Source organism: Aquila chrysaetos, chromosome Z (assembly GCF_900496995.4).
Source record: "Aquila chrysaetos chrysaetos chromosome Z, bAquChr1.4, whole genome shotgun sequence".
Lineage (NCBI taxonomy): Eukaryota > Metazoa > Chordata > Aves > Accipitriformes > Accipitridae > Aquila > Aquila chrysaetos.
The window spans coordinates 33,128,916-33,156,705 of NC_044030.1; the positions used below are offsets into that span (position 1 = coordinate 33,128,916).

Below are 27,790 nucleotides of genomic sequence, written 5' to 3' on the forward strand. Positions count from 1 at the left end.
CTGAAACCAGACACCAACTTGCATTTGGATGCTTTGCCCTGCTCGAGCTGCATCTCTAGGTGCTGTGCTGCAAACCGATCCCCATCTCCGCTCCGAGCAGGCTGGCCACAAGCCATTTCTGAGGAGGAAGCCATGTAGCTGTGGTTAATGATAGGCTGAGTTCAAGGTGAAAGGGAAAATAATTTCACACAAGCTCAGCACTCCACTAATGGCTATCTATCTGCTAGTAGTTTGTAACACCTGCCAGCTCACTATCCAGTATATCTAGCCACAGGGTAAACACTGCACCTTGTGCATGGTGCAGGATCAAAGTGACAGACTCGGACCATGCCAAACCACAGTCTCTTTGCCTGTAGGTTCTCCAGATACCTCCATGGTATTGATTTAATTACTCCATAATAAAACTTCAGTGGGTCAGGTTTCACCTGGATGATTTGGTTGCTGTTGAGGACAGCGACTGCACAAAGCAGGGATCTTTTCACTGCTGCAAGGACCCAGGATGCTGTGAGGAGTACGGATGCCCTGTCCACTTCTGCATCACCAGTCTGCCATCATGGCAGGGTTTCCAACACACAGGTGCAGGTGCACTGGGAGAGTGTGAGGAAGAGAGTGACGTCCCTCTCTCCATGGAAACATTTCCAGGCATGGTGCTTTTTCTAAGTGCCCGAAGCCCCAGACAAACAGCCCCCTTTGCACACTATTCAGCCATGCAGTGCTTGAGTGCATCCCAAGCCCACCCACTTCATGGCACAGGCGCCAGGTTGCCATTCGGACACACTTTCACCAGCACGGACTCACAGATGAGAACAATGCTGTGTGGCTGCAACGTCCCTACACCTGCACCAGGACCAGCCCAAGCCAGCAAAAGGTCCCGGCTTTCCACCCCTCAGCCCTGGTCTGCTCTAACGCAGTGGCTGGTCTCTCAGCACACATCCAGAGATGGGATTTTTCAAGAGAGAAGAACTGCCGGGAACCCTTCTCCGTGGACACAGCTCCACCTACAGCAACTCTCAGCTTGCAGACCTGCAAGCGGCAAGTGCCCCAGCTGGGATCGCCTCATGCCCCCAGCACCGTGGGGCAGCACTTGGCCACCCCGCTGCCTGGGCCGCACGCGCCGGCCACATCCCAAAGGAAGGCAATGCATAGTGCCCCAGGAGCTGGGACCCCCCACGCTTCCCTCCCACCCGTGCACCCCGCCTCGTTGGAAGGAAGCCCGGAGCATCGCCCCCCCGGCCCCCCATGGGTCTGGGATGCAGCCAACATGCGCTGGAGGCCAAGCACTGACAAGGCACCACACACAGACCCTGCCAAGGGGCCAGGCTCGTCTCTGCTAATTGCTATCTTAGCTTCTGAACCGACATGAGGGAAACACAGGCGGCCTTATTTCTGGCGGTGCATGCTCAATACACTGCTGCGCGTCCCCATCTGCCACCAAAGGCCGCTGCTGGCAGCGGTAAGCAGTCCTGAGCAAGTTTCTGATTTACTTCTCCTCCTGAACTTCATCCCAAGCAAACTTTACCCTCTGGCAGGGCCAGCAGACTCCAGAAGAGGTACACGTACAGAGCACATGCATGCATATATGGGCACAGAGACATGCAGGCAGAGGGAGTGTGCACACAGGTACTCCTCTCTGCCATGCTTGCAAGCTGTATTTCACCTGGGCAAGAGAGGAGCACTTTCACGGTGGGAATTTAAGGCCTTTTCTATAGTGAGGCACCAGCAGCCCTGCTCTGGAAGGACTGCTGCTGCTACCGTATGCGAGCACAAGTCAGCGGGATTCTCGCCTTCACAGCATCCTGCAGGAACATTGCCTAATTCACTGCCCGATTACAAAAAATTCACACATGGCACCAAAGCAGCAGTCTGTCCCCATTATGTTAGGTACTACCATGCACATGACTGCCGGAGTCTCCGCTCCTTGCGGTAAACCACCACCAATTGTCCCCCACTCCTAAAAGGTGCAAAGCCTTTCCCTTTGCTCAGAGAGCTATTTCAGGTACCAGAGCTTACAGGTGCTTGAGCTCTTTAAGGGAAACTCCTCCCTTATTCCCATCCACCACCACAGCATCATGTCTTGCTGCAGCTACTGGCATATCCTGTCCAACCCCATCCCCCAATATGACTGCATTACAAACAAGGCTAGAAAGGCAACAACAAAATTTAAGGACCGCACTGAAGATGAGCAGGGAAAAAAAATACCCTTCACCAAACAAACAAAGAAAGGACACACACTCTCAGGTAACACCAATTTCTACTTTGCATTGAAGGTGGCTTCTTTCAACAAAGGAAAAAAAAAAGAAAAAAAAAGAAAGAATTAAACGGAGAGAGAAAAAGCTAAAATAGAAAGGGGGTGAGTGGCTAGAAAACTGAGACCGGGCAAATATAACCTAACAGCAGTTGGCAGCCTTTCTGATGACTAGACGTTGAAAGAATTCATGACTTAAATCAGGCATAGATATGATATTTCATAGGTAAATAACCATTCCATGTCAAGCAAGCTTGTCTACAGCATAATAAAAGGAAATTCTAGGAAGCAAAACACAAATTACAAGCATAGACAGACATTTTGTTTACAGGTACATTTTACAAAAGAATGGTGTGAGTGTCTCTCTCTATACAGTATATATATATATATATATATATATTAGCTAGCTCAACAAATTAGATATAGTTGCTTGAACAGTCTCCTTACTCACAGAGGTTACTGTAGCTCCAGCAGTTACCCATTGGTCAAAGAAATAAAATGCACAGATCATCAGTTTATCTATAGCGATACCAGCTAATTCAATTGCTGCTGTTCTAGTCAACTGGAATCAAAATAGTTTCAAATTTCCTGGCAGCTGCTGCCCTGCACTGCACACAATGATGTAAATGGATGCTTTCTGAGTATTATGAAACTGATGGGGGAACTGCAGTCTCATTCAGTCTATCGCAGGAGCTAAGGAGTCCACCTTGGCAGCTTGCAGGGGAGAAAAAAAATTTCCTCCAGCAAGGCTGTCTGACAGTATGCCAGGGAGACGTCTGTGCTTAGCTGCCGTTTATTATTACCGCGTCTGTAAGGGAAGAAATGGGAAGAATGGCGATGCTGAGAGTCGTGTGCTGGTTTCAGAGCGCGGGGCGCCTGACGGGCTTTTGGCATTACTGAACTGGAAGGTTTCACAAAGCAGCCCAGTCAACTTGGATTATATGTCTCTGGAGCTCCTTGTGCCGATCACAAGCAGCACGTGGGTGAGCCTGCATGCAGCGTCACACCAGTTACGCTTTCTTGGTACCAGCATTTTTTGCCATTATTTGTAAATGGCAAATTAGGGCAAGTAAAAACAATGCATGTGTTAATAGGAAATGAATCGCTAGGTGACAGAGCTTAATGAACGTATCGCAGGATTATGGCATTGTATCGTTATTGCAGCCTGCCAGAGAGAGAGGTGGGTCACACGTCTCATCATCCCGCACTCCCTCAAGTTGGAACTTCTGTGGTAACTAAAACTATTCCGATTTATAAAGCAGTGCCTGCGCACGCCGACATGGAGCGGCCTCCCCCTGTGAGAGGGGAGGGATGCTGCACAATCACTGGCAGCCTTGCGCAGCGGCCCTTTTTCCAAATGATGTCATTCTCCGTGCCATGATAGGTCCTGCCTGGCCGGCGGAGGTCCTTCGTTAGCCAAAGCCAGGGGATTAGCATAATGCAAGCTCTGTGCTTTTGTAACTGGACTGGAAATGTCCACACTGGGCTGGGCGCAGGGCTTTCTGCAGCCTGCACCCACTCCAGGCTTTTGGGCAGTTTGCTTGCCAGGGGAAGCGGAGACAGGCCTTCATCCCTGCAAAGTTACACTGGCATTATTCAAGAACAACAAGTTGGTGGAAACGGGGAAGCTGAGTGAAGGCAGGGCATGGGGCCAGGGGAGCAGAGGGAAGAGGTAGGGGCGAGATGCCTAGAACATAAGCCCTGGTTAAATGCCTCTGCTGTCTTAGCAAACACGCAGGGAAGGTGGAGGGCACCAGAGATAAGGCAGCACCTACGCAGAAGTGGTGACCGTGTTGGCTGAGATCCCTTGCCCCAAAAAGAGACGATCGGTGGGGTCCCCTGCTGCTGTCAGTGGGAAAGTCTGACACAGACCCAGTAGCGTGCACAGGCAGCGTGCACCTTGCGCTCACTGTGCTTGAACAGCCAGGCAGTGGTATGGCAGCCAGCAGCTCAGGGTTACCCAGAAATTAAACTGACCGGTTCAGGGAAGAAAATAATCCCCCTGCAAGCACCCAGGGGCAGTGTGTTGCTCAGGAAATCCCCCACCCACGGCTTGCTGCACAGTGGAAGAAGTTATCAGAGAAGTACTGCTCGCTGCTGCTCTTGCATAGTTCCCTAAATTCTGGGGGTTTGGGGCAGCCAGAGGCTGTGTTAAGTGAACCTTCAGTCTGCCACAGGACAGCCATGCCCACACTAGGTAAATTCATCACAAATCTCTCTGCTAGCCAAGTCCCACCACCTGGAGTCAGGTGGTGATGTGATGCCCAAGATATCACGGCTTGAAAAACAGACTGAGAAAAGCTGCCAGGTTAAGAATGTAAATCCTGCCTGTCAAGAAAGCAATGACCAAAAGAGCATGTAAAATACCTGGGTCACTGTGTGCCTGTTTGAGAGCGTGTGGGTTTTCTTTTTTTTACAATGACAAACCTTCTAACCCTGTTCTTGATGGAAAACCTTAGGTAAGCAATGCTGTGACTTGGTTGCATATTTTTTTTCCCCACAGATCTTTAACTATTTCCCAGTGGCAAACAGGGTTTGGGGGGACTTGCATAACCCCAACCACACCGAATGAAGAGCCCTCCAGGGAGTCCCACACCTTTCCCGGGGCTGCGGGAAGGATGGCACCTTGCCGCAGCAGCTCACAGGCCTACAGTGAGCTCAGAACAGGACGAAGTCCAAAATTAACATGCAGCACGTGCTGGGAGAGTTTAGTGTGAGGGATTATCCACTACAAATTGCTGCATGGGCCACAGATGGTCAGTGCGATAGCTTGGTCCCAGGAGTCATTACCCTGGAAAGCAAAAGAGTAGAGCGAAACAGCTGCTAGCATGAGCGGGAACAGAAGGGAATACAAAGGGAGTATCTGGGCTCTTTATCCTGATGTAAAAGCGCGGGTGAGTCTTACTATATTTAATGCACTTTTCTTCTTTAAAGCCCCACCGCCTGGAATGACATGGCTGTGAGAATCTCAAGTTTTGGTTTAAGACTTATATTTGGGAAAGTCTTAAACCCCAAATTCAAAAGACAGATCCAAAAAGAATCTGAAATTTTCCATTTTTCCACCGCTGTGACTTAGAAAGGAAGCAGCTAACAGGTGATTTTCGAAGTGTAGATACACACAGTGATAGCAAGAATTACTCTAAAAGCTCCCGAAGAGCCTTCAGCTGAAAGAGCAAACTTCTGGAGCAGTGACAGCCCACAGCTGCTTTGACACTTGCAGGGTCTACAAAGACTTTACAGCCTCTCTGAATCCACTTGTACTTAATGTTACGTATTTAAAATATTGTATTTTTAAAGAATCTTTTTAAAACCCTCCAAAAGTCCTTCAAATAGAAAGATCTCTTCAGATAAAAAACATATCACCAGACTTTTAGCAAGCAACAATGGCTTAAAAAAACGCACACTACTACTCACAGATCTCAGAAACTCTGGATTTTTCCAGCAGCCACTGAAGAAACAAGGCAGATCCGCAGAAAAGGATGTCCTTTACTGCATTTCAGGGTTCGGGACCAATCAGCCAGGCTAAGAGAAAGCTTGCTAAGCAGTCCTCAAAGCACCACAGGAGCTGGATATCAAGTTACGCACCCAGCTAAAACAGAAATAGGGCACAGAGGGACATGTGTCTCTCCTGGGCTCCCAGTATTTGCTGCTAAAGGCGCAGCTGGACATGGCACAGTAACTTTTCAGCAAGCTCGCACAGTGAATGAGATTCCCTTCCTCAGGAAGCTGGACAGAGTTAGGTAAACAACGCGGGGGTCTAGAGCAGAAGGCACTTGTTAAAGTGGCGAACTGCAAAGAGGAAAAACACTTGCTGTACCCTGTTACACTTTTTCAGTGCAATACCAGGCCTGAACTGCACCTACCCACATAATTTTAATTAAACGCCTCCTCCATGTTGATTATCAAGCCGTCTCCAGCAGCAGGATAACATGCATCTTTTCCTTCAGAAAGCTTCAGAGATGAATCAAGGCTACAGCACGATGGAGGGCTCGTGTTGGTGTGCTGCCTATCTCACCAGGTGATGGGGCTGAAGCCAAGGAGAGGAGCCCACGGCGACAACAAGCAAAAGTGCAGCTGTGCCCAGCCATACCCGCCTACAGCCAGCCAAGTCCGCTGTCTGAGCCTCTCCTGTTGTGCCCACTGACCTGGATGCGTGTTTTCCGTCTGCCCGACTGAAGAGAAGGGCCTGACCGCCTCCGGGAAGTGTTTCTGAGCCCTGCCAGCTTCAGCCGAGCTCAGCCTGTGCCACGTGTGCTCAGAGCATCTGAAGCGGCCAGACACCACCGACGGGCTGCCAGCACCACCAGGACCCCAAAATATTTGTGCGCTCACGTCAGCACGGCTCTCGGCTTCGGCCGACAGCCCACAGACAGGGAGGTAATTACTGCCTTAACTCTGGCATTTCCTAACTTCTGAGTGCTTAACTCTGCACCTTTAAAAAACAACAAACAAACAGCCCATGTTTTAATGATTATTTGTACTAAACCCTTGGCCTTCAAACAACTCTGTTGTTTACCAAGTCGAGGATGTGGTCATCTCCTCCCTGCAGCTGATGATAACTTCAACTATCCAGCTTTCAAGTACAGGTCACAAGACATCCAGTTTCCTCCTGCAGAGCAAGGGACCTAGCATAGTGCCTCACACCCCTTTAGTTTTCCTTTCCCTCGGACTGGAAACCCAGACATCCACCATGCCACGCCTGACAGCTCCACAGCACGCGCCAGCCTCGGCCAGCCCCGGGAAGCGGGACTCAGAAATTCAAAGTGAGAGACAGCAAAGACAGCTCCACGTCATGCAGCCGAGATGCAGAGCACAGTGCAACCTGTCCTTCTTCACCAGCATTAATTTGTCCATATGCACAGTCAGATGTGCTCTTATGACAGCACTGTAGGAGCTTGCAGCTCTTCAGAGCATCCAAGCAGTAGTTCAAAAGCACCTGGTTTACTCTGCATTGGAGTGAAAGAGGAGCACTCGGCACAGCCTGTCAATGTGCTGGTGCCAGAGAGGTAATCACTTCTTAGAGTGCACAAACACGACCGGAAAAGTACCTTTTATTACAGTACCTCTGGAGACTTAGATTTAAAAAAGTTAACCTTCTCTTTGCATCATTGCCAACCAGCAATACCAAACATCAGGGATACCTATGAGAAAACGTATTTATTATATTGATTACACACTACTGTTTAAAAACTTCTGTGGGTCTTCAGTGTATCAGAAAATGCAGTGGAACACTAGAAACAACAACAACAACAAAAAAACCCTGATAGAGTCAAGTAAGCACAACAGGATGACGGAATTTTAATTAAGTGTGTGGGGGCACCACAGGTCTGAGCTTTCCAGATTCCAGCCTTGCATGTGTCCCTGATAAATGTTGCAGGACATACTCTTAAATGCACATCTGACATACCTACCCTCACAGGCTCTGTCCCCTGTAATTACACAACATGAATGTGAAAATCAGGCAATCCTTCAGCCCTCAGAAAATGCAGGGAATTGTACCTTTTCAGGAAAGCAGAGCTGCAGAGGAAGGTACCAGACCAGGGAGCCCAGACTTTCAGGATTGCCTGGAGATGGAAAGACCAAGAGATGAAAACATGACAAAGGGTGGTGCATCGAAATGGAAAGGGATGCAGCTGAAGCACTGGGCAAGACCACAGTCAGTGATCTGATCTAGCATGAGAGTGATGCAATGTGTGAGTGACTGTGGTCTAAGGGCAGTTTTTAGAGTGAGGATCAGGAAGGTGCCACATCTGTGCAGTGCAAGGAGGATGCAGCAGAGCTGGACACGGATGGCTTGAAGTGACACAGAGGAAGCAAGCGAGGCAGAAGAGCAAAAGACAGCCTAGTAAGTTAGTGATACCCATTTTACAGAAAGTTACTGGAGTAATTTTCTTAACGCTGTTTAAATCAGCATCGTAGGACCAGAAAAGGCTTTGCTTGTACTAAAAAAGCAGCCATTGTGTGCTTCCTTTGCTCCTGAAACAAGGTAAAGCAATTCTACAGCAAAAGCAATCATTTCCATGATTCAGGTTCAGTAATGAGTAGGTTGCATGGATTAAAGTATGCATTTCATTTTCTTTCATGTGTCAGCTCTGGCACTGTTTAACCCCTTGCAGAGGTGATTCAGCGCACATTGCCAGGAGAAAGTATCTTTTTTAGAATTGTTTTTTGGGCATTGTTTTGGGTTTGTTACTGTTTTTGCTGGCTTGAGCTTGCTAAGAAAACAGATGAGCTCAAGAACTAGCATGAGACAGTCCACTGCAGCGTGTGGCTGGGACCATATCTTTTGGCAGAAGCAAGCTGTTAGAGGAGCTCAGTTGCCTCATGACACCTCACTGTACACAAAACAGCAAGTGACAGGCTTTCCAAAAAGCTATTTGTTTCACCAAGAATTCAAAAACAAGCTTCTTCCAACAGCTGTTGGGATAGACCAGATTTGCACAGCAACACGGGGACTCTTTGTACAGGGCTTTTTTGTGAAGGGTAAGATTAAACCCTCTGTTACACTGGGGGGGGGGGGGAGGTGTGTGAAAGCTTTCTCCTCCTAGAAGCATCAGAGAAAAGACTGTTTATGAGTCTTAACAAGCTATTTTCTTCCTAACAACTGTCTTGGATTTATTTTCTCATATAACAGGAATTATGGAGTACGTGGCTTTCATGTTTACTCAAGCAATTATTTTGTAGCATCCCCCTCTTTTTTCCCCAAGGAAGCACTTGTTAGGACTAAGTCATGTTGTCGGGACTTTTTCTTTCTTTTTGGTATTTAAACGTATTAACTGCAAAGTCATAAAAATCAGTACTCTGTAGCGTGCCCAAGCCTCAAGATAAGGCTGCTCAATAGAGATCACTGTTTCCACAGCCAGTTCCAGAGGAGGGTATGTTTCCATATAAAACAAGTGCCCTTTATGTCAACGAGGCTGAGAAGACGTCTTGTGCAACCCAGCCAAATTCAGTTTTTAAAAAACATTTTCTTTTGCTGGAAGGCAGAAGGCTGGGGTTTTCACCGAGGAAGGCGGCCAGGCAGCACAGGGGCGTGTGGCCGTGCGTGGTGCATCCTTCCCCGCTCCCACGGCAGCGAGAAGCAGCCCCACAAGCAGGGGTCTGCAGGGAGGTGTACAGCCCCGAGCCCTCCCACGATGTGATGAGGGTCCCAGGGGCCTGGACCTGCTTCTGCTCCGAGTGATGCGGGAGGATGGGCAACGGAGAGGAGAGGAGAGGAGAGGAGAGGAGAGGAGAGGAGAGGAGAGGAGAGGAGAGGACAGGAGCCAGACAAGGCATTACACAGTAAAGATAAGACCACATGAGTACATCAGGGATCACAAATATCCCAGATAAAACCAGACTGAGGGCAGCGAAGGAGAGAAATGAGGAGGAACTGTTTTTAACGTGGCAGCTTTATTAGCATTTGAATATCATCGATGAAACACCTCTTCTACAGGCATCTAACCTTTTTTTCCCCTCCTCTCACCTGTGAAAATGACCACAAGCTTCAACCTGGAAGGTAAAAATCGGCACAGCAGCTTATTAACAAAGTCAGCCATCTCCCATCTAGGCAAACAGAAGTGTTTCCTAGAGTCGGCCCCAATTATTCTTCCTTCTTCGTGAATTGCCTTGTCCAATGCAAGTATTTTAGTACACAATTAAAAAATTTATACCCTCAACAGTATCCAGCAGGGCTTCAGTAATATGATTGTGGCCAAAAGGGAAAGGATAAACTGGGAGGCAGAAGTAATTAAGCCGTTCAGCAGCTTACGTGTTACATTCTCAGTTTCTGAGACCAGCCAAGGCACGGGTGAACTGCTTTGGGTTAGATAAATTAAAATTCAGCTTTACTGCCCACAGTGAAAAGCTGTTCTCTTGATCAAGTTTAAAAACCAATACCTCTCCTGGCCCTGCCCCCATCTCTCATTTGCTTGAAATCTTTCATACTTTGACCCACGAAAGCCATGTCTTCTTTCTTCTAAAGGCAACTTTAGAAAGAAGCAGGTTTGTTTAGATTTTTGGTGGCATTTTTTCCCTCCCCATCTAACACACAGAATGACAGAAAGACTTTCAGGCATAGCTGCTCTCCCGCAAATAGTATGTCACAACATACTCAACATATGTCAAATCAAAGGAAGCCAGGATTTGGTGCACAGAGCCCTGGGTTTGTACTACTGTGTCCTCAGTCAGCCTGTCCTCATTCATCTCCAGTTAATAAGCAGTTAAAATCTGCTCACTTGAAGAAAAAAAATAGAAGGGGCAGCACCACTCTCATTTATCCATTAAGGTCAAACATCTTTCTGGAGGAGGAGGAAGAGTATGCATTTGTCTGGGACAGCATGAAGCCAGTCTGCGTAGGCACAAGGTCACCCAGTTGTCAGGTGCAATTCACAAATATTATATGTTAACCACCGTTAAATATATGGAAACGCTCCTTTGAAGTCACTCCCATTTCACTAATTGTTAGCCCCTAATGGTAGTTTCTGATTGAAATATTTTTCTGATGAATAAAGGAACAGAAGCAGATTCAGAAACAAGGCAAGAAGCAGCACAGGAAAAATACAGAAAAGTACACACATAAACCAATATATCTGGCTTATTCTTTGCCACCCTTTATTTGAGGGCTCAGTACTCAGTCAGCTCAGAATACCCATCACATTTGATAATTGTTTTGGTTAGTAATAACAATAGATTCACTTGGATTTATTAGACGCAGCATACTTTATTTAATGCCCATCTCCGGAAATGTACTAATGCCTGCTGACAGTGCTCTCACACTGTGTCTCTTCAAACAAGAAATGAGGTCATCATGATTCATGTAATAATCCGATACACACTTTGTGGCAATTTGTAAAAGTTTTTAAAATTCCTAAATGAGGACACTTTCGTTGTTTGGGTTTTTTTCCCCCTCCACTCTGCAATTAGGATTTCCCAAATGGAAGACCAAACTTCAGAAAATCCAGGGAGAAACTGTTTACTCACTTTCCAGACTTCAGTTCTGCTTTTTTTTTTTCCTTTTTTTTTTTTCCCTTTCCTCACTGAAGTGGAGGAGCCTACACAGCTTGTTTCTGTACGGAAGTGCTGCCCTTCTCTGGCAAGAAGGGAGTCTTCTTTAATTAAAAGCGACATTCCAGAAAGTTTGCAATCAGAAAGGATCAAGGTGCAAAGAGAACAGCCTGAGGAAATACTTTTGCAAAGAGGGCAGGGATTGCTGATAATTACAATGAGGCAAGAGAAATAGGTATAGTAACGACATTTCTTTTCTTCTAAGCTTGGGCTGCGAAAAGGTAGAAAACGCCCTGTATTCGCAAGAAAAGAACAGAAACAAGACTGATGCTTAGCATAACATTAGATACTGCATCTGGATTTCTTGAATTACTAACTACAGAGGACGGAGCAGTTCAGATACCACCTCAAGCATCTAAATTAAAATCTTATCTACTTCTAGCTGTGGGAAGAGCAGCATGCAGTCCACGAAGGGCATTGCTGGAAGAACCTCCAGGCAGAGATGGCCATGTTTCAGCATGTGCAATTGCAGAACGCGCGGCTGGAACAACTCCGCTGCAGAGAAGTGCTGGGATTCCCTCTGCCAACACGTCTCCAGCACATGAGTCCCCACTGCCACATCGAGGTGGCCCAGGTGAGCCAAAGAGAAAGCGGGGGGGGGGGGGGGGGGGGGGCGGTGCATAAGAGAGGGAACTGCTGTCATTTTCTGGGGCCAAACGGGCAGGCTTGTGTGGTCTGGTACTTGCACTGTGGTCCAGCGAAGGACAGCATAGCACAGTGAGCGAGCCCTTGTGGGATCGTTAGGGAGCAGCTTCTGCAAAACTTTCCTGAGTGGCTTAAGAGATTATTATTCCCCCCCTCAATAGTAATCCCAATAGTAATAAATAGCACTTACCCATTTCTGAATGCTTCTCTTCTTCCAAGCCAAATAAAAATTCATATCTGGCCTTGGCAACAGTCTGGGTGTGAGCTGATACATCATTATCCCACACAAGTGCTTCTGCCTGTAGAGTCAAAATAAACAAAGCTTATCTACCTTTTGGTGAAAAAACAGCAGCAGGAACATGAAATCCCTTCAGGTGGGCTGTCAGGTAGGATTTTCAAAGTGTTCATTTAACTCTTACCACCACCAAGATGAACCAGAGCAGACATGGGCCAACTCAAGAGTGCTTCTGAAGAGCTCACCTCTCTGTCTTCAAACCCAAGCATTTCAGTATTAAGCAGTGATGTCAGAGCACCCAACCCCTCACATCTTTAGCTGGCTTGCCCACTGCAAGGCCAGCAGCACTGGGCAACCATCTCAGTAACACCAGTTAGGGTTAAAAATGCCTAGGGAATAGTATCAGAAATAGCAAATTTGAGTATGGATGTTGCAGAACTGGGACCCATGGGAAAACCATAAATGGGGCAGGCTGTTTCTTTGGGAGAAGACTGGGGTGGAGAAAGGGAGGAGCAAGGGCTACAACAAGGATGTTCAAAAATGGGAAGAAGGATAATAAGGTATGCAAACATGTGGTGAGTGATGTCTGAGGGTCCCTGTTGGGCAGCCCACACCTGACCACCTCCATCTAGATCAGGACAATAGCCCAACCTGTTTTTACAATGATACCGACATGTCAAACCTGCCTCTGTGGCCAGGAGGCGGGGAGGGGGCACAGGGTGGTCTACCCAGCTAGCAGGGGAGCACCTGGGGGGAGATGGATGGACGGATGGATCAAGCATCCCAATGCCACCCAGGCCTGGTGCCACCAGCACCTTCCCACTGCTTCCTACTCATAAGAAGCAGCTAGACACAGTGAAGGTCCAGTTTCTCAGAGGAGAGAAAGGCTGCAGGACTAAGATTAAAATTAGTTTTCAGTACAGGTAGGAACAAATCAAATCTCCAAGATAAAGCACACACCAGCAATAAACTAGTGCAAAAACTGTCTGCAGTCGGCATTAAGTTTCTTCCTAGCTGGGCAAGACAGAGCTTATAATTCTTCTGTCTGAAGTGACAGATGAAATAAATCATTAACTCTATAAATTCTTCAGTGACCTTTATATACACATCCTATGTTTGAGGCAGCCAGTTGTTACAGCATAGCAAGTCCTTGCACGGTTCATATTGGCAAAGGCCTTAGCTTACAAAAATACTCCTTAAAAGAAAGAAGCCAGATGGAGCATTTTGTCCCCCAGGACAACAATAACTTTTATGCACTTCCACCAAATACCTTAGGGTAAGCGTCAGCTACAAACAGAAATTCAAAGTACAGGAGACACATAATTCACAGGAACACACGGTCAAGGCTCTTTAATCAGAGATGGATGGAATTACAAATCCATACATTCCTCCAAGGCCAGCTCTCCCAACAATAACATTTTCTTCCAAGAGCATATTGGCAAATAACTATCTTGCCCCATGCCCTAGAACTGTTTTGCTCCAGGTTTTCCTGGCCTTTTACCCCCATTTCTTGTGCCACCTTTCTGCATTGCACCAGTTCTGCAGGATTTAGTCCAACACACCTCTGATGTAAGTGGGCAGCAGATCTTAAGGCAGGGGTCTTGGATATATTTATTTACCATTCACTGCTCCAACTATTCATCACTAGGGCTCCAACAGGTACTTCAATGGACCTGCTAACATTAGCCTACCAAATACTTTGGGAAAAATGTGACAAAACAGTTGAAGGGCTTTCTAGCACAAAGATGACTATCATCACAAGCATGATGAAATGAGCTTGGAAGAAGCCTCCATGTCTCCCCTGCTTTTACAGGGCTGCATTCATTTGCAGGAAGGGGGGGGGCAGGAAGGGCTAGAAAAGGAACAGCTGGACCCAGAGCACACAGGAGGAGGCTCTCGGTCTGCAATAGCCTGGACAGGAGTAGCTTACAGAGCCAAACAAAAATTCAGCCTACCCAGAGGGATGCAAAGGGATGGGATGGCTAAACTAGCTGGTGCCAAATCCCACTCACACATGAATGAAAAGGAAAATAAAATGGACAGAGCAGTCCAGTTCCTGAGCAGTCAGGAATTTCTGATCTACACACCTCTGGGACGCAGCATCTCCATCCCTCAGCCCTGCTCTTCGAAGCTTCACAGACATCTGCTGCACTGAGCTTCCCTGCCAGCAAATCCATCTTCCAAGGGTCTATATTTGCCTGTACATTACCGTAAAGCAATGAAGAAGAGTCTGGTTCACAGCACCCTCTGCATCATCCAATAATAGGCAGAAATTATTTGTTAAATTAATGGTTTTTCAGTATACAGGGCAGCATTTATCAGAGTTAGGTGCCTAAGTGGAGACTGCAAGACCTTTGTCTTGGCATCTGAAAGGGATAACTTGATTTTCAGAAGTGCTCAGCACCGCTGATGAGAATTACAGATGCTGGCTTGTGCATGGGAACAGCTGAACCTAACATCTATTTAGGTTGTCAGAGCACTATAAAGATGTGTAAAGGTAAAGCAGTTCAGAGCCTCCAGATTCAGGCTTAAGGATAAGTTTATGATATTTCATCCAAACAAGAGATATTAAAAAGAGAAAGAAAGAGGGGGAGAGAATGAGGATGCTATGAGGTCAGAGCTGGCTTTTAAGACTATTGCTTTACTGTTCTTCCTTAGAGACAGAAAAAAAACAGAAAAAAAATCCCAGAAAACAGAAAATCGAGAGAGAACATGTCCTCTCCTTTTCTTCTTTCAATCTGCCACTCACCCAAACTTGCAGAAGTCATCATGCCCCAAACCCGGAGCTCAGAGAAGGGCTGGAGAAATGTTCACAGCGCTTTCCAAGCTGCATTAGCAAGGATTAAATACAAGCAAGATTGGAAGGGATATAAAACTCCTGCTTAAGCCTTCTCCCTCAGCTCAAGGGCAAAGAAATCTGCATCCGGGTCAGCTCATTTCATAATTGCTTCCCTCAGAGGGCTTTAGCTACCACCTTTGATGCATCTGGTGTTTGTCACTGCCGGAGACAGTGACGCTTGCTCAGAGCATCAATCCCCTTAAATCAGGCCAGCTGTACATACATTTCTCATGAGCCACACACACACTGTTTTTTAATCCAATTACACTCTGGGCAGAGTGGCAGCGAGTTCCTGCCCACTCGTTCACCACTCTTGCAGTGCTTTCTGCCTGTTTGAACATGTTTGATCAAGCCTACTTCTCTGGGTCACGGTTCTTGGTCAGGAGCTGGGGAGGCTGCATTTGCCTCTCGGGTGAATTTATATTCATCATTCATCAATATAACATTCATCAGACTGCATTAGCTTGGACATGGCAGTCCTCACCCCTCAGAGCTCCTGCCAACACACTGGACCAGTTTCCGTTGAGCTCGCACAAGGCATTGGCATGGGTCAACAGAGGTCCCGCCTCGCTGGGCTTCTGTCCCTTGCTGAGGGAGCAGAGATTGTTTAGGATGTGCCCACGGCTCTCCTGGTGGCTTCAAGTTAGCACGGGAAGCAAAGCTGCTGAATCGCTGTCTCAGCACTGAACTGAACAGCAGTAGGATGCTAAGACCTCAGGGATGCTGCTCCTCCAGCAGGAGCTGCTAAGGACAGGTAAGTCAGCCCGGCATGAAGCACGCATACCACCTCTGCTCCGCTCTGCTCTCTGAATGTGCAAACTGGAGCAGAGAGTCAGTAGCTGCAAGGAGAAATCATTGCCACGCTTCAGGCCTGAGAGGCGGCTTTAGGCAGGCCTCTGATGAGAGTTGGCTGCAGCCTTTCCTGAAGCACAATGTCTCGCTCTGGATGAATTTGATTTCAACTCCAGTCATAAGGTCCCCACAAACTGCCCTCCCAAAATCCTGGTGATTTTTAGATAGGCATGGTAAGTCATCCAAGCCTGAAGAAAATGCTTCTCCTTTCTCCATGGAAGGAAAGCACCAAAGCATCCTCTTTTGAATTTAACTGAGGTTCTGGCTGGAGCCTATTTTGGGACATACTGTTTCCTTCATTGAGGAATATCAAAGTCTTGTTCTCTCACCACCATCTGCAGCTGAGCGAACAGGAGAGCTGGGCTCCATCCCTGTGGGTCTCAGTGGAAGGAGATGACACTGTTCACAGCTGCTGAGACAAGGAATGGGTCAGTCTGAGCACCAACAGCCGGCGTGAACCCATGCCTCCTGAAGCATTCACACTTAAGGTAACATGTTTTCTTTGAAAACGTCTAATACGGAGGAAGCGTTCGAAAGAGCAGATAATTAACTGGCGAATGTCAGTCTGTAGTTTCTCAGACCCCCTGAGAGGACAGATGCTGTTAGACAGACTGACTCCTTGCACGAGACCTGGGAAAATGGTGCTTGGGAAAAAGCAGAATGGGATGGGTGCCCAAGCTTGAGCCTTCAGGGAGCAAGAGTCAGCCAAAATGCTGGACAGCAGGAGACCAGTCATGCTAAAGGAAAACATCAGCAGGAAGGGGTTTAAGGACCTTTCACAAAGGGCTGTGAGCTGGGACAGAGAGGTCAAAGCACCCTCAGGGGGACCCCTGGAAGCTGTCTTAATAGAACCCAGCCACTTTACCCTCGGAAAGAAATGTTACTACAGTTCTCCTAGGCTTACTGGAAAACCTGGAGGGAACTGGCTAGTTGGGGTGGGGGTCTCTCCACAGCTAAGCCATACCATGAGGCAGCCTCAGGGGAGCCCCAGTTTTGCACGCTCTGGCACGTGCACAGCTCCTTTTCCCAGAGCTGACCGCCTTCCCCCTCGGCCGCACAGCGGATGGGTGCCAGCTCCCTGACGGCGGGTGACAGCCCCTGCACCGGTGGCACAGTGTTTTCTGGTGGTTTCACGGAGGCTACTGGGGAGATGCCACAGCGGCCGCAATGGAGCCGTCAGCACTACCGCAAGGAAGGAGGAAAAAGCCTCTGCAGGATGCCTGTAAAGGACAGCCAGCTACGGAGGACTTCACAGCCACACCTGGACCATTTCTAATCCCAGGCTGTGCTTGCTCTATTCTTATTGCTTCACCAACATCTCTAGCAGCAAAAAAGCCAAATGCCTCGCAGCAGCCTATCATATACCCTGATACAGTCAGTTTATGCTCTCAGGAGGAGTTTAAACATCTATCTTCATCTTGTCTTCTGCACCCCAGGAGTTTCCCCAAAGACTGACAGAAATACAGTAACTGGTTAATGGAGCTAGCTTAAAAAAAATAAATAAATAAAAGAAAGGCAGGAATGATGGATAGAAGTTTTCCACAGATTTACAACCTTCTCCAGCAAGTTCCCAGCAGAGCAAAAAGACCATGTGAATCAATCCATGGTCAAGTTGTTACAGAATCACACATTCAGAGCTCTGCCTCTGCTATCACAGACGGACAGCCCCCGCAACAGCCTGGCACAACTAGTGGTCAGCCCTTATTTTCAAGCACTGTTATCACTCCTGTGTGGGCGTGAGCTTAGCAAGCCTCACTGCTTTTAACAGGTTGTACTAATTGTTCTGAAAAGACTATTTCTGTTGAGCTTTTCTTAAGTCACCTTCCTAAGTAACAGGATGAAATGCAGAAAGCTGGAGTTAAACTTGCTAGCTGGTGAAAGCTAGTGCATTGACAGCACAAGAGAGAGCAGAGAGAGTGCTGGTGCTCATAAAAAGACTGCTAGCAAGGCTTGTAGTTTTTACCTCCATGTGACCTCATACACCAGGTTTGTCTTTTCCTCACACACACACCCCCACATGCTAATATAGGTGTTTGCAATTCTTAAATTAAAGCATTAGTAAAATATATTAAGACTCAAAAGAACAGGAGTTTTGCCTGGCTGAATCTCAGCTGGAGCTGCCAGAAGTTAACACTAGTAAAGGTTTTGAAAGAGAACAAATCTCAGCTCGGGTTTTAAACTAATTCCTAACTATCAGGAGTTGCAGGGAGATGTGTAGAGAGCCAGAAGGTGGGGGAGGAAAGAAAAGGCTTGCGTGAGGGCATTGCCTATAGCCGTTTTCCAGCAGAGAAGTTTGCATTATAGAAAAGGGTAACCAAGTCAGCTAGGACTTCTCAGCTGAAGGAAAGAGGCAGCGGAGAGACACATGCCAGAGATGCATGCAGTCATAAGGAGTCTGAAAAAGGCAAAAAGCAATCCGTGATTCACCACCTCTTTTAACACAGCAGCCAGAGGACATCAAAAGAAGGTATTAGGAGTCAGCATCACACCAAACAGGAGATGGTTCCTCACACAGTTTGTAGGCAAAGCCACAGACCTCCCTGCAAAGAAGCAATGTCATGGAAACCAAAATCCTATGGGAGCTGAAAAGGAGGGTGAACAAGCTCCAGGGATACAAATCCACAACACACATAGAAATTGCATCCTTCTCATGAAGCTCCAAGCTGAACTCTTCCCAGGCATCTGCTGACATCCACAACCAACTATGTGCTCCTGGGCTAAAGTGACCTTGGGTCCAAACCGGTGCAGCCAGCCACTCTTACCCGCTCACCGGGCTTTGGCACGGCCCTGGACTGGCCAGACCGCAGGCTCGGTACTGTCCAGCCAGCTCCACTCCTCAGTCCTCACCGCAATGCACCCCACCCCTTCACACCAGGGATTCACCAAAAGGCACCGGGGCACTGCAGGTTTCCTGTGCAGCTCCCAGCACCGTGGGATGTGTTCACCGGGAGCAGCCTCCCGGGAAGCAGTCAGGCTGGAGAGAGCACAACTGAAGGGGCACAGATACCATCGGAGCTGCTCTCCCCGCTCAAAGGCAGACTTCACAAAAGTTCAGTGTCTGATGAGAGGCTCAATTCAGAAATGAAGCGAAAGAGTTGCTGCTTAGAAAAAAGGCATGGGAACGGTGACAAAAAAGGGATGCCTTAGCAGCAGTATCAAGTACTTGCAGGTAAAATTTGTTTTCAGTCTGGTCATCTTGTTTTACACCTGCACTTGAGTTTTTCTCCCCTTAAAGAAACGCTTGCTTCGTTGTTTGAAGTTGTTAGGAAGCAGTCAGCTGTTATACTGAATTAAGTGCTTTTTATTATGCAAAGGCTGACACTGTCTGAGCTGTAACTACGTGAATGTGAACAGCATATTAATTCAAAGTCTGTATGATTACACTTTACCATTAAAGGTCACTCAGCATTTTGTATTTGCCAAGTCAGTGATTTCTGATGTGTGCTGTATGGACCTCTGGATGTCTATGCATTATTTCTAAGGCATGTGCAAGAATCAAAGCAAGCCCATCGAGAGGTAGGCTTCAGCTCACTGTATGAACTACCATGTTCTTAGATATAAAACATTAAGGATAGCAAAAAAGACCCAAAACTTTTAATAAAGCCACAATGCAACTATTTTTCCTGAGTTGTGGCAAACAGCACTGGGATGGGGGTCTGATTTAAGAAAAATTGCACAAAACCAGCATCTTTTATTCAGAGAATTCAGTGGTGCATGTGCTAGACATTTTGCATTTACTTTTTTGTTCAGTCTGTTCCGAGTATATTTAGCAAACCGACAGACTGCTTCTTTTCAGCAGGTAGTACACTTCCATCATCTTTACGTATCTCAGAGAGTGGAACAATGTTTAGGCAGGCTACAGGTCCGCCCCACATGGATTTCAACTCCATGGAAGCTAAAATTTGGGTATTCCTAAGTGCCTCATGAGCCTAGCAAAAATTACGGCTGTATCTTTAAGCAACCGAATTCTTTCCAAAATCCAAGCCAACACCTGCTGAGCCTTGAGAACTTGCAAGGCACATCCTTTCCCATGTGCTGTACATTCTCTATGTCCAGCTAAATAAGGGCTGTTTTTATGGATGGAAGTAAAGAAGGACGGGATATCAGGAGAGCTTATCTTCCTTTTTCAAAGCAATATTACAAACATGGTTTAAGATAGTATCCCAAAGTGAATAAAATACTCTTTGCACCCCAATTTCAGTGAACAGTAAAACAAACAAGAAAAAAATCCCACACCCAACCCCCAAACCACTCTACACAAAAGCAACTGGAAGAATTTACATTTGCAAAGGTGTAAAAACTTGCATTTCCTCTGTGGCAAGGGCAAACTGTAGAGCTACAACACAGCAACAGAGAATGCAAAAAGGGGTATGTATCTCCCCCTAACTTAGACATAGCTTATTGACCCTGCATGATTATTTCCTATCACATATTTAAATTAGTTTTACAGCCTTCACCTAAATTGTTCTCTCTGAGTCTTAACTAGATTTAACAGAAGTTTTTCGGATCAGAAATTTGATGGAAGTTTGATCTGAGCCATCTTCTCCCTGGCACAACTGAGGCAGAAGCAAGAAGTCACACCAACCAATTTCACGTAAGCCTCCTGCTGTGCAAGTGCTGGGGGACTGAAAAGATGTTGTTGCAAGAGCAGCCTGTTCGCTTGCTAAGAAAGTGCGAGTTCAGAAGCGCCAGCACCAGCATGCTCAGGCAGCTGTGGCCCCATGAATGGCCAGGAGCCACCACGGCAGCTTCAGCCATGGCATGAAGGCAGAAGACTCCAAAGGTGATACATCCCCCCAAGAGCAGCACAACATAGGCCAGCTGGCACTAGTGTCCCACTGGTGAAAAAGTTAATACTTCTTTTTTCCTCATTAGGCCACAGTGAGTCCACAGACAAGAAAGCTGATGAAAACCAGAACTTGCTGGTACTAGAATTTGTTTTCTTTTGAGAAAAGGGCTTTCCCGGTAAAGGTTCTCCCATTAATGCTGAAATGCAGCCATATCCCAGGCTTAAGTGCATCTTGCCATCATACTTGGCATTTGTTCAGCCTGGGAGATGCGGTTATTACCCCAATGACACTTCCTGTTTGAAAACTGTTGTAAAAAAATAATGAGTACACTTTGGAGATAAGCCACCTCTTCCACTGTGCCACACGCCAAGAAGAGAAAGCAAGCCCCATTCATCGCTTCTGCAGAAAGGGAGGCTTGCACTGTGTAATCTGTGCCATTTGGGTCATCTTCTTACTGCTCCCAAACTGCTGTACCACAGACTCAAGACGATGCCCTCTTATTCAGTCCTTTCACCAGAGGTCAAAAAAATTACCGTGGCTGTGACGTAAAGCCCTCAGCAAGCGTGACAGTGACCAGTGTGCTTCTGCCTTGGCAGCCCATCCTCACAAGCCAGCTCCAGCCTGGTCTCCTCAGGCTTACCCCAGCGGTCATGGCACTGAAGATCTTTTCGTACAGTTAGCAAAGCAAGACATGGCAAACGCCACGCACTTCCCGCAGCCAGAGCTGGTGGCCAAGGCGCTCGGTGGAGGTGGAAGTGCAGAGGTCCCGCTCTGATGGACAGCTTGATCCCTGACAGACAGCTTGATACGGTGCCCCGGCAAGTTTGTTTGCTTCCAGCATCCAGGAAGTACGGTCAATTCAGGAGCAATTCAAGCTTCAAGGGCTAGATAATACCTGAACTGCTCTGACTCCTGATTCAACCGGTAGCAACCTAGCCCGCACCCAGAGGTGCAGGTGCCCTCACCCCACCCTGCTTTTAAGCCCCATCCACAACCCGCCTTGCTCATCTCTGTAATGCAGAGAATAAATGCTCGGATGCATTACCATCCCAGGAGCCTGTGGTCTCTAACAGGCGCTGCCACAACAGCAAGAGGCATCTCAGAGCAAGGGAGTGGCTGGGCTCAGAAAAAGCACTTGGAAACATACTGCAGAAGCGTACTTCAAACAGTGCCATTCCTGAGAGGAACAGCACACTTAGAGCAGCACTGAAGTGTCGGGCAGACACTTAGAGCTGGTCTCAAGTAGCTTTTTCATCCCATGCAAGCATACAATTTCTACACTCCCCCAACTTCACCTCTGTGAAAACAGGAAAAACGGAGTGGAAACAGCCTCTGTTACAATGGGTGCCAGAGGAGACGAATCCCTTCAGAAAGAGATTCAGATGCTTAAGACACAAATTGCTCAAGAGCTAAATTCGTCCATCGGCGGCCCCACTTCGCCACATGGTGACGATCCAGAGGAGCTCTCTATCAGACATACCCCCTCTCAGCCAAACTTCAAAAGGGAAGGACCCACACAGTCTTACAACCCACCGGGATGTGACAAACCCCCCAGGCCATGGAGCGGGTCTGGGTGGGAGAGCTAGACTGTGAAATCCCTGCTCTGCCAGAAGCCAGCTTTCCATCAGGAACCAGCTGCGAGGAAACATCCCTTCAAGGAGAATGGGTGGCATGCGTCGCTGAGCCCAAGGACATCGCTCCCACCTCTTCTGGCCGAGCCCGTGAACCTTGCACCAACCAACTCTAGCAGCTGCTGCACCCCGGGGATCCCTAGCGCCCGCGTCGCAGAGCTGACATGGAGCGGGGTACTCTGGCTGGTGGCTGACTGCCCTGACCTTTCAGTCTCGGCAGCAGTTCACAGGTTTGCCCAGCCTCAGCTGGAGCACAGCAGCTTGGCAGATGGCTCTCCTGTACCCTGGGGACCCACCTAATCTTTACTCTCCAGATGCTACCGCCTCCCTTGGGCTCTCTTCCCTAAGCCACTACATTGTGCTACCTCTAATTATCTTTAAACCAGCACCCAGCAGTACTCCAGGTTCTTGCTCTCTCTCAGGACCGCTGAAACTAAACAGAGGAACTCCAAAAAGAAACACATACAACGCCTCAGAAAAAATCACCAGGTCTGCCAGCCCACCTCTCCATGGAGCAGGGATCGTTTCAAGCAAGCAATTCTGCTGCATGCGCAAGGACAGTTTATCAGCCATGGCCAAAGCATCCTTCCTCTGCACTGATGGCCATGTGCGGGGTGTCATTTCTGCTGCCTCGACCGCCAGCCCCGACGCTGAAGCTCCCAGCACTTGGCTCACAGCACACCCATGGAGACAACCACTCGTCTGCAGAGATGCTCTGTGGCACTGGTCCACAGTACTCCAGCAGACAGACTGCCTCTTCATCCCACAGGAATCAAACCCCAAACCATCTCTTAAATCAAAGCTGCAAAACCAAATGCCAAACTTTCCTGGAAAGATGGGCAAGAATAGAAAGGACTGTCGGGGAGGAGGGGCGGGGGGGGGGGGAATAGTCTGAATGACATCCAGGTCTTTCAGCTATGCAGCTTGACAACAGTGAAGAAATGCACTGAATTGCTGAAAAAAAACCCCACTAATGTGTTCATTAGGATCTTCACTGCTCTTTTCCTTCTCAATTTGATGGCACAGAAATAGCAATAGTAAATCAGATAATCTGCTCAAGCACCAGTAGCACAAGAGGACCCCTTTAACATAGGTAAGCTGTGCAAGAATTTTCTTTATGTATCAATAAGTCCTAATTTTTTTGTTGCATCGAGTTTTGAAGAGAGCAGCGCATAAGTTTCTTGGAATTGTTTTTAACATCACCACTACCACGAAGGATTTTCTTATACTCTTTTCTGCAGTGAACCAAGGCTGTAATTGAAGGGGAGCATTTGCATAGGGACTCCCACATGGTTTAACCTCACCTTTTCTCCCACCAAAGGCATACCCCAAACCAACATCTCTGTAGCCAAACTCTCAGTCTGTGTAAATCAACAGAGCTAGGTCAGATTCATGGCTAGCATTAAACTGGTAACATCTGCTGAAAACACATCAGCTAAGGCTATGACTGATGAAGAAGCATTTGGAGTAGAAAGAGGTTTCTTTCTACTAGCTAAACCAGAAAGGCTTGATGATTCTCAGCAGCCTATTACAATTGCTTCAAACACTGGGTGTGCAACCACCAGTTTCATTAGAAATATTGCATTTGACTTTCTCTCTGTTTTAATGGCCCTATGCACAGACAGAATTAAAGCCTGACTGAAGCTGCAAAAGCAGTAGTAATTGCAGTTGCCTATTACACACCCAAATTGCTTCAATAATGCATAGATCTGCTCTGCCTGACAATGTACTAACTGGCACCCTGTGGGAGCCAGGTAATTGTTGTTTATGGCACGGAAATACTGTGTCTATATGGGAAGTTAGCATCTTCAGTGAGTTTGCGTGAAGTTCAAGCTCATTACAACTATGTTTACGTTCCCATCGAGAAGGGTAGCTCCAGTCCTCGGAAGCAAGGATGAAGATAACACCACAATTGCACAAGAGTGTACCTGCGTGCATTTAATGTTCTAAAACTTTACATCTTTGGTGAATTCATCTCAACCCCACTCCTCCCCAGAAAGCACAATGCTACTACTCAGCCAAAGATGCTGGCTTTCTCACAACATCTCATTCAATTCGAGAATGTGATATGATTAAGAGAGCTTGTCACTACAGCAACAGTGCTGATTGGTTACACAGACAAGTTATCTGAAGACAGAAGCAAAACCAACTGTACAGGATGCAGGCTGGGGGTCCCAGCCCTGGGGCGGAGGTCCCAGTGCAGCCTCCCTGGTGCGGTTGGTGACTCTGGGGATCTAGCATTAATAAGTGCAGAAGTGGGCTCCGAGCTTTTTCCCTTAGGGTAGTGTGAAAAGAAGGAGAAAAAAACGGGAGGAGAAAAAAAGAAAAGGAAAAGCAAATCAAAAAGGAAAAAGAAAAAGGAAGAAATAAAAGAAGAAAGGGGAAAAGCAAAAAGGAAATGAAAATAAGGAACAAGGGGAAAAAGGAAAAGGAAAAGGAAAAAAGGAAATAAAAAAGAAAAAAAAAGAAAAAAAACAAAAAAAAAAAAAAAAAGGAAAAAAAAAAAAAAAAAAAAAAAAAAAAAAGATAAAAAAGATTAAAAAAGAACAAAAAAAAAAGGAAAAAGTAAACGAAAGGAAAAAAGTGCCCCGGCTGAGCGCACCCCCCGCACCCGCACGGGCACACGCCGCCCCTTACCGCACCACCGGCTCCTTCCATCTCCCATCGCCGGCCGCGGCGGATCGCAGCCGCCCTCCCGCGAGACCGTGCCGAGCCGCGCCGTGCCGGGCCGTGCCGGGCCGTGCCGTGCCGGGCCGAGGCGCCCTGCCGGCCCGCAGCGCCGGCGGCGGAGCCGGGCAGCGCGGCGGCGGGCGGCCCCAGCACGGTGGGCGCGGCGGGCGCGGGAGCGGGCGCGGGCGCGGGAGCGGCGCGGGCCGGGCCGGGCCCGGCGGGGCGGGGCGGGGCGGGGCGGGGCTCGGTCCGGGGGGGCGGGGGGGCCGCCCCGGAGGGTTGGCGGCGCGGTGGAGTGGTGGCGAAGGGAGTACACCACGTGCTCCTCAAAAAGATTAAAAAAAAAAAGAAAAAAGAGGTATTATTTCAGGATTAGCAACGCAACAGAGTGAAAAACACAACCCAGACCGCGCGCCGACAGCAACGGCGCTGGGGAGGGACACGTCCAAAGCCCGCGGGGGCCAGGACATGCTGTACTCTGCTCCCTCCTAAATCCCTTCAGTGCGGCTCCCAGCTGCTGGGAGAAAAAACACCCAAAAAAACAAACAAACAAACAAACAAAACCCAACCCAAAAGCTTTTTCCAGCCCTGGGGCTTTCCTTCACAGCCCAACTTCAAAAAGGAAGAAAGCACAGATGTCTTTGGAGTATCCCCATCTGAACATTCAAAACTGATTTTCCTTTTTTTTTTTTCTTTCCCACAGTTCACTGGAAGTTCCCTTGCATCGTCAGGTTTCTGAGCACGCAGTCACGTTGTTAGGATTTCTCTAACCAGGAACTCTGCAAGTTGTCCTTTTTAATAAAAGCGGGGTTTCCCTGTCAGAAGCTGCGCTTTAGAAAATAGCCCCAAATCTCATGGGCCCAGTTACAGGAGTTAGCTACACAAGCAGCTGACAGACTGGAGAAAGAAGGATGTTAGTTTCTGTAGTTTCAGCATACTTGCATTTTGTTCAGTAGCAGTTGAAAGCTTTATTTTTTTTAACGCACCAAAACTGAGGATAGGCTTTCTGGAGCAGGGGCCAGGACTCGCTAAACACTTGATGTGTGCCTCTTCCCCTGCACTGGAAAACAAAGCTGCATGTTAGGTGGAAGGCAAGGTTGTTCCGGATGCTTTGCTGTTATGAAAGGCTTTGGATGGTGCTGGTGGTAGAAGTGCATCACCATGAAGTCACTGACATAAGTGTACCACACCCGGCCACAGCAGCATCTCTGCAGTCGAGGAGAAAGCGTAGCCCTGCCTTGCTCCCCATCGGCCTCCAGGCTCACCGCCAGAGCCACGGTCCCTGCCAGCACACGGCGACCTCAGCCTTTCAGTTCTCCAGCATAAAAAAAAAAATATTTTAAAAAATCAATTTCTGGCAGGATAAAGGTAAGTCCAGGCATAAAGCATGGTGCACCCTAGCCTGGAGCCTTCCCCGTTTGGCAGTAAGACAGGGGTGGCAGCACCATCCCTGGGCTCTTCCTCCTCACCTGCAGGCTCCATCCAGCAGCATCTCCCCGTGCTCCTCCTGACAGGACTGCGGCACGCAGAGCTTCTGCTGCTCCTCCTAACCCAAACCCCCTCTTTCTCACCACCTCCAGCTCCATACTTACCTGAGCAGTGTGGCTCCTGCTTTCCACCCATGCCACCCTGCAGGAGACTGCACTGCCTCCGTCATCTGGGTGCCTCAAGCCTGGTGTACCCTGGATCTGAGAAGGCACCCTGCTCTTTCCCTGCAACTTCCTCTTTCCCCATCCCAAGTCTCCCTCCAGCTCCCCAGCACCACAAGCTGTGCTCACCCACATATCTCAGGAGCAGCACAGGATCTGTCTCCTAGCCCTGCTCAGCAGCCCTCCAATCCAGTCATTTCTGTCCTCTGGGAACAGTTGGATGAAAAGCTGGGTTTCCATTCCCCAAAATGGCTGGCACGGGTCCCAAAAAGGTCCCCGGGCGGGCCCGCAGGCACCGCCTCGTCCACCTCTGCCCCTTGTGCCAGCGCTGACCCTGGCACCCACAGGAGCAGCACGTCCACGTGATGCAGCCCTGCGCCCATCCATCCGTGGCCAACATGCACCACGGAGCGCAGTGCCACATCGGGGCAGGGTGATGTGCTGGAGGGCTTCGCCCCTCTCCCCCAGCCAGGGCCGCAATGCCAAGCATGTTTGGGCCCTGGCAGGGTTTTGTCCCATCTGTTTCAGGCGCCTCTGAGGCCCTGGGAGCCGGTGCGGGGGCACAGGCTGCAGATTCCCCATCTGTGCCACATCTGAGCTGGCTAACGCGGCGGAAAAAGAAAACACCCAGCGCCTGGGTCTCTGAGGAGGTGATGTGCTCTGCCTCCCTCCTCCCCAGCAGGGCTGAGGTAATGCTGCTGTGGGCCAGGACACAGCTGGTAGCAAAAGCTGGGTTTGAGGGGAGGGCTGGTGCTGCGCCTTGCAATGCAGCTGCCCATCACCCGGCCCTGGGCACCCAGGTGGCAGCTGCAGCCGCTGCACTCCAATTTGGTTTTTTTTTCCCCTATGTGCATTGAGTTGAGAAGAATTTGACCTTTTCTCTCTGATCCAGGCATCTGGCCTGAGTCACCCAGACATTTAGGCTGCCGGGAATATGCTCTGTGCTGCAGGACTGGGAGAGGAGAGCATTTTGTAGCCTAGGGGAGGATGATCCTGCAAGCCTCTGCCACGCTGGCATCTAGCTGTTGGTTTGCTTCACTCTAAAGGAGAGTGGTGGGGGTTGGCACCACCCATCCTGAGATTTGCACAAGGGAAGGTGGTATGTCTCGCACCATCGCACAAGGGTTGTGTTAAATCCCAAAACATTTCTGTGAACAATCAGCAAAGAAATGGGGTGGGTTTAGTG

General features: G+C 48.3%; 2 protein-coding genes across 10 annotated transcripts in view; one reads left to right on the forward strand and one right to left on the reverse strand.

Moving 5' to 3' along the window:
• Positions 1-25,074, reverse strand: part of PSD3 (pleckstrin and Sec7 domain containing 3) — a 107,739-nt gene extending 82,665 nt beyond the window's left edge. Inside the window, exons 1-2 of one of the 3 annotated variants that reach the window (XM_030003268.1) lie at positions 24,923-25,074; positions 12,129-12,237 (exon numbers count right to left, since the gene is read on the reverse strand). In XM_030003268.1, the coding sequence (XP_029859128.1) occupies positions 12,129-12,237; positions 24,923-24,943 (130 nt within the window). In that variant the 5' untranslated portion in view covers positions 24,944-25,074. Of the gene's footprint in view, positions 1-2,696; positions 2,743-12,128; positions 12,238-14,260; positions 14,986-24,922 lie in introns of those variants that run through there. The other 2 variants (XM_030003266.2, XM_030003269.1) reach the window with 2 other exon arrangements.
• Positions 1,972-26,313, forward strand: LOC115336421. Of its 7 annotated transcripts, none has more exons than XR_003921764.1 (4): positions 1,972-2,238; positions 11,676-11,867; positions 16,206-16,352; positions 25,659-26,313. XR_003921764.1 is itself a non-coding variant. In XM_030003278.1 (4 exons), the coding sequence occupies exons 1-4, from the start codon at positions 2,070-2,072 to the stop codon at positions 25,692-25,694; spliced, it is 480 nt and encodes a 159-aa protein (XP_029859138.1). In that variant the 5' UTR covers positions 1,972-2,069; the 3' UTR covers positions 25,695-26,313. The 7 variants fall into 7 exon arrangements, 3 of the variants coding, with proteins under 3 accessions (XP_029859138.1, XP_029859135.1, XP_029859136.1); XM_030003278.1 differs by lacking the exon at positions 16,206-16,352 and adding an exon at positions 4,471-4,553; XM_030003275.2 differs by lacking the exons at positions 16,206-16,352; positions 25,659-26,313 and adding exons at positions 4,471-4,553; positions 16,925-19,275.
• The last annotated feature ends 1,477 nt before the right edge of the window (positions 26,314-27,790 follow it).

Bases quoted from the DNA above. Each gene is read 5' to 3' on its own strand.
- LOC115336421 (XM_030003275.2), top strand. From the start codon at position 2,070: ATGTCTTGCTGCAGCTACTGGCATATCCTGTCCAACCCCATCCCCCAA. The intron at 2,239-4,470 runs GTAACACCAATT...TCTCTCTGCTAG, and splicing joins GAAAGGACACACACTCTCAG to CCAAGTCCCACCACCTGGAG. The intron at 4,554-11,675 runs GTTAAGAATGTA...ATCTACTTCTAG, and splicing joins AGACTGAGAAAAGCTGCCAG to CTGTGGGAAGAGCAGCATGC.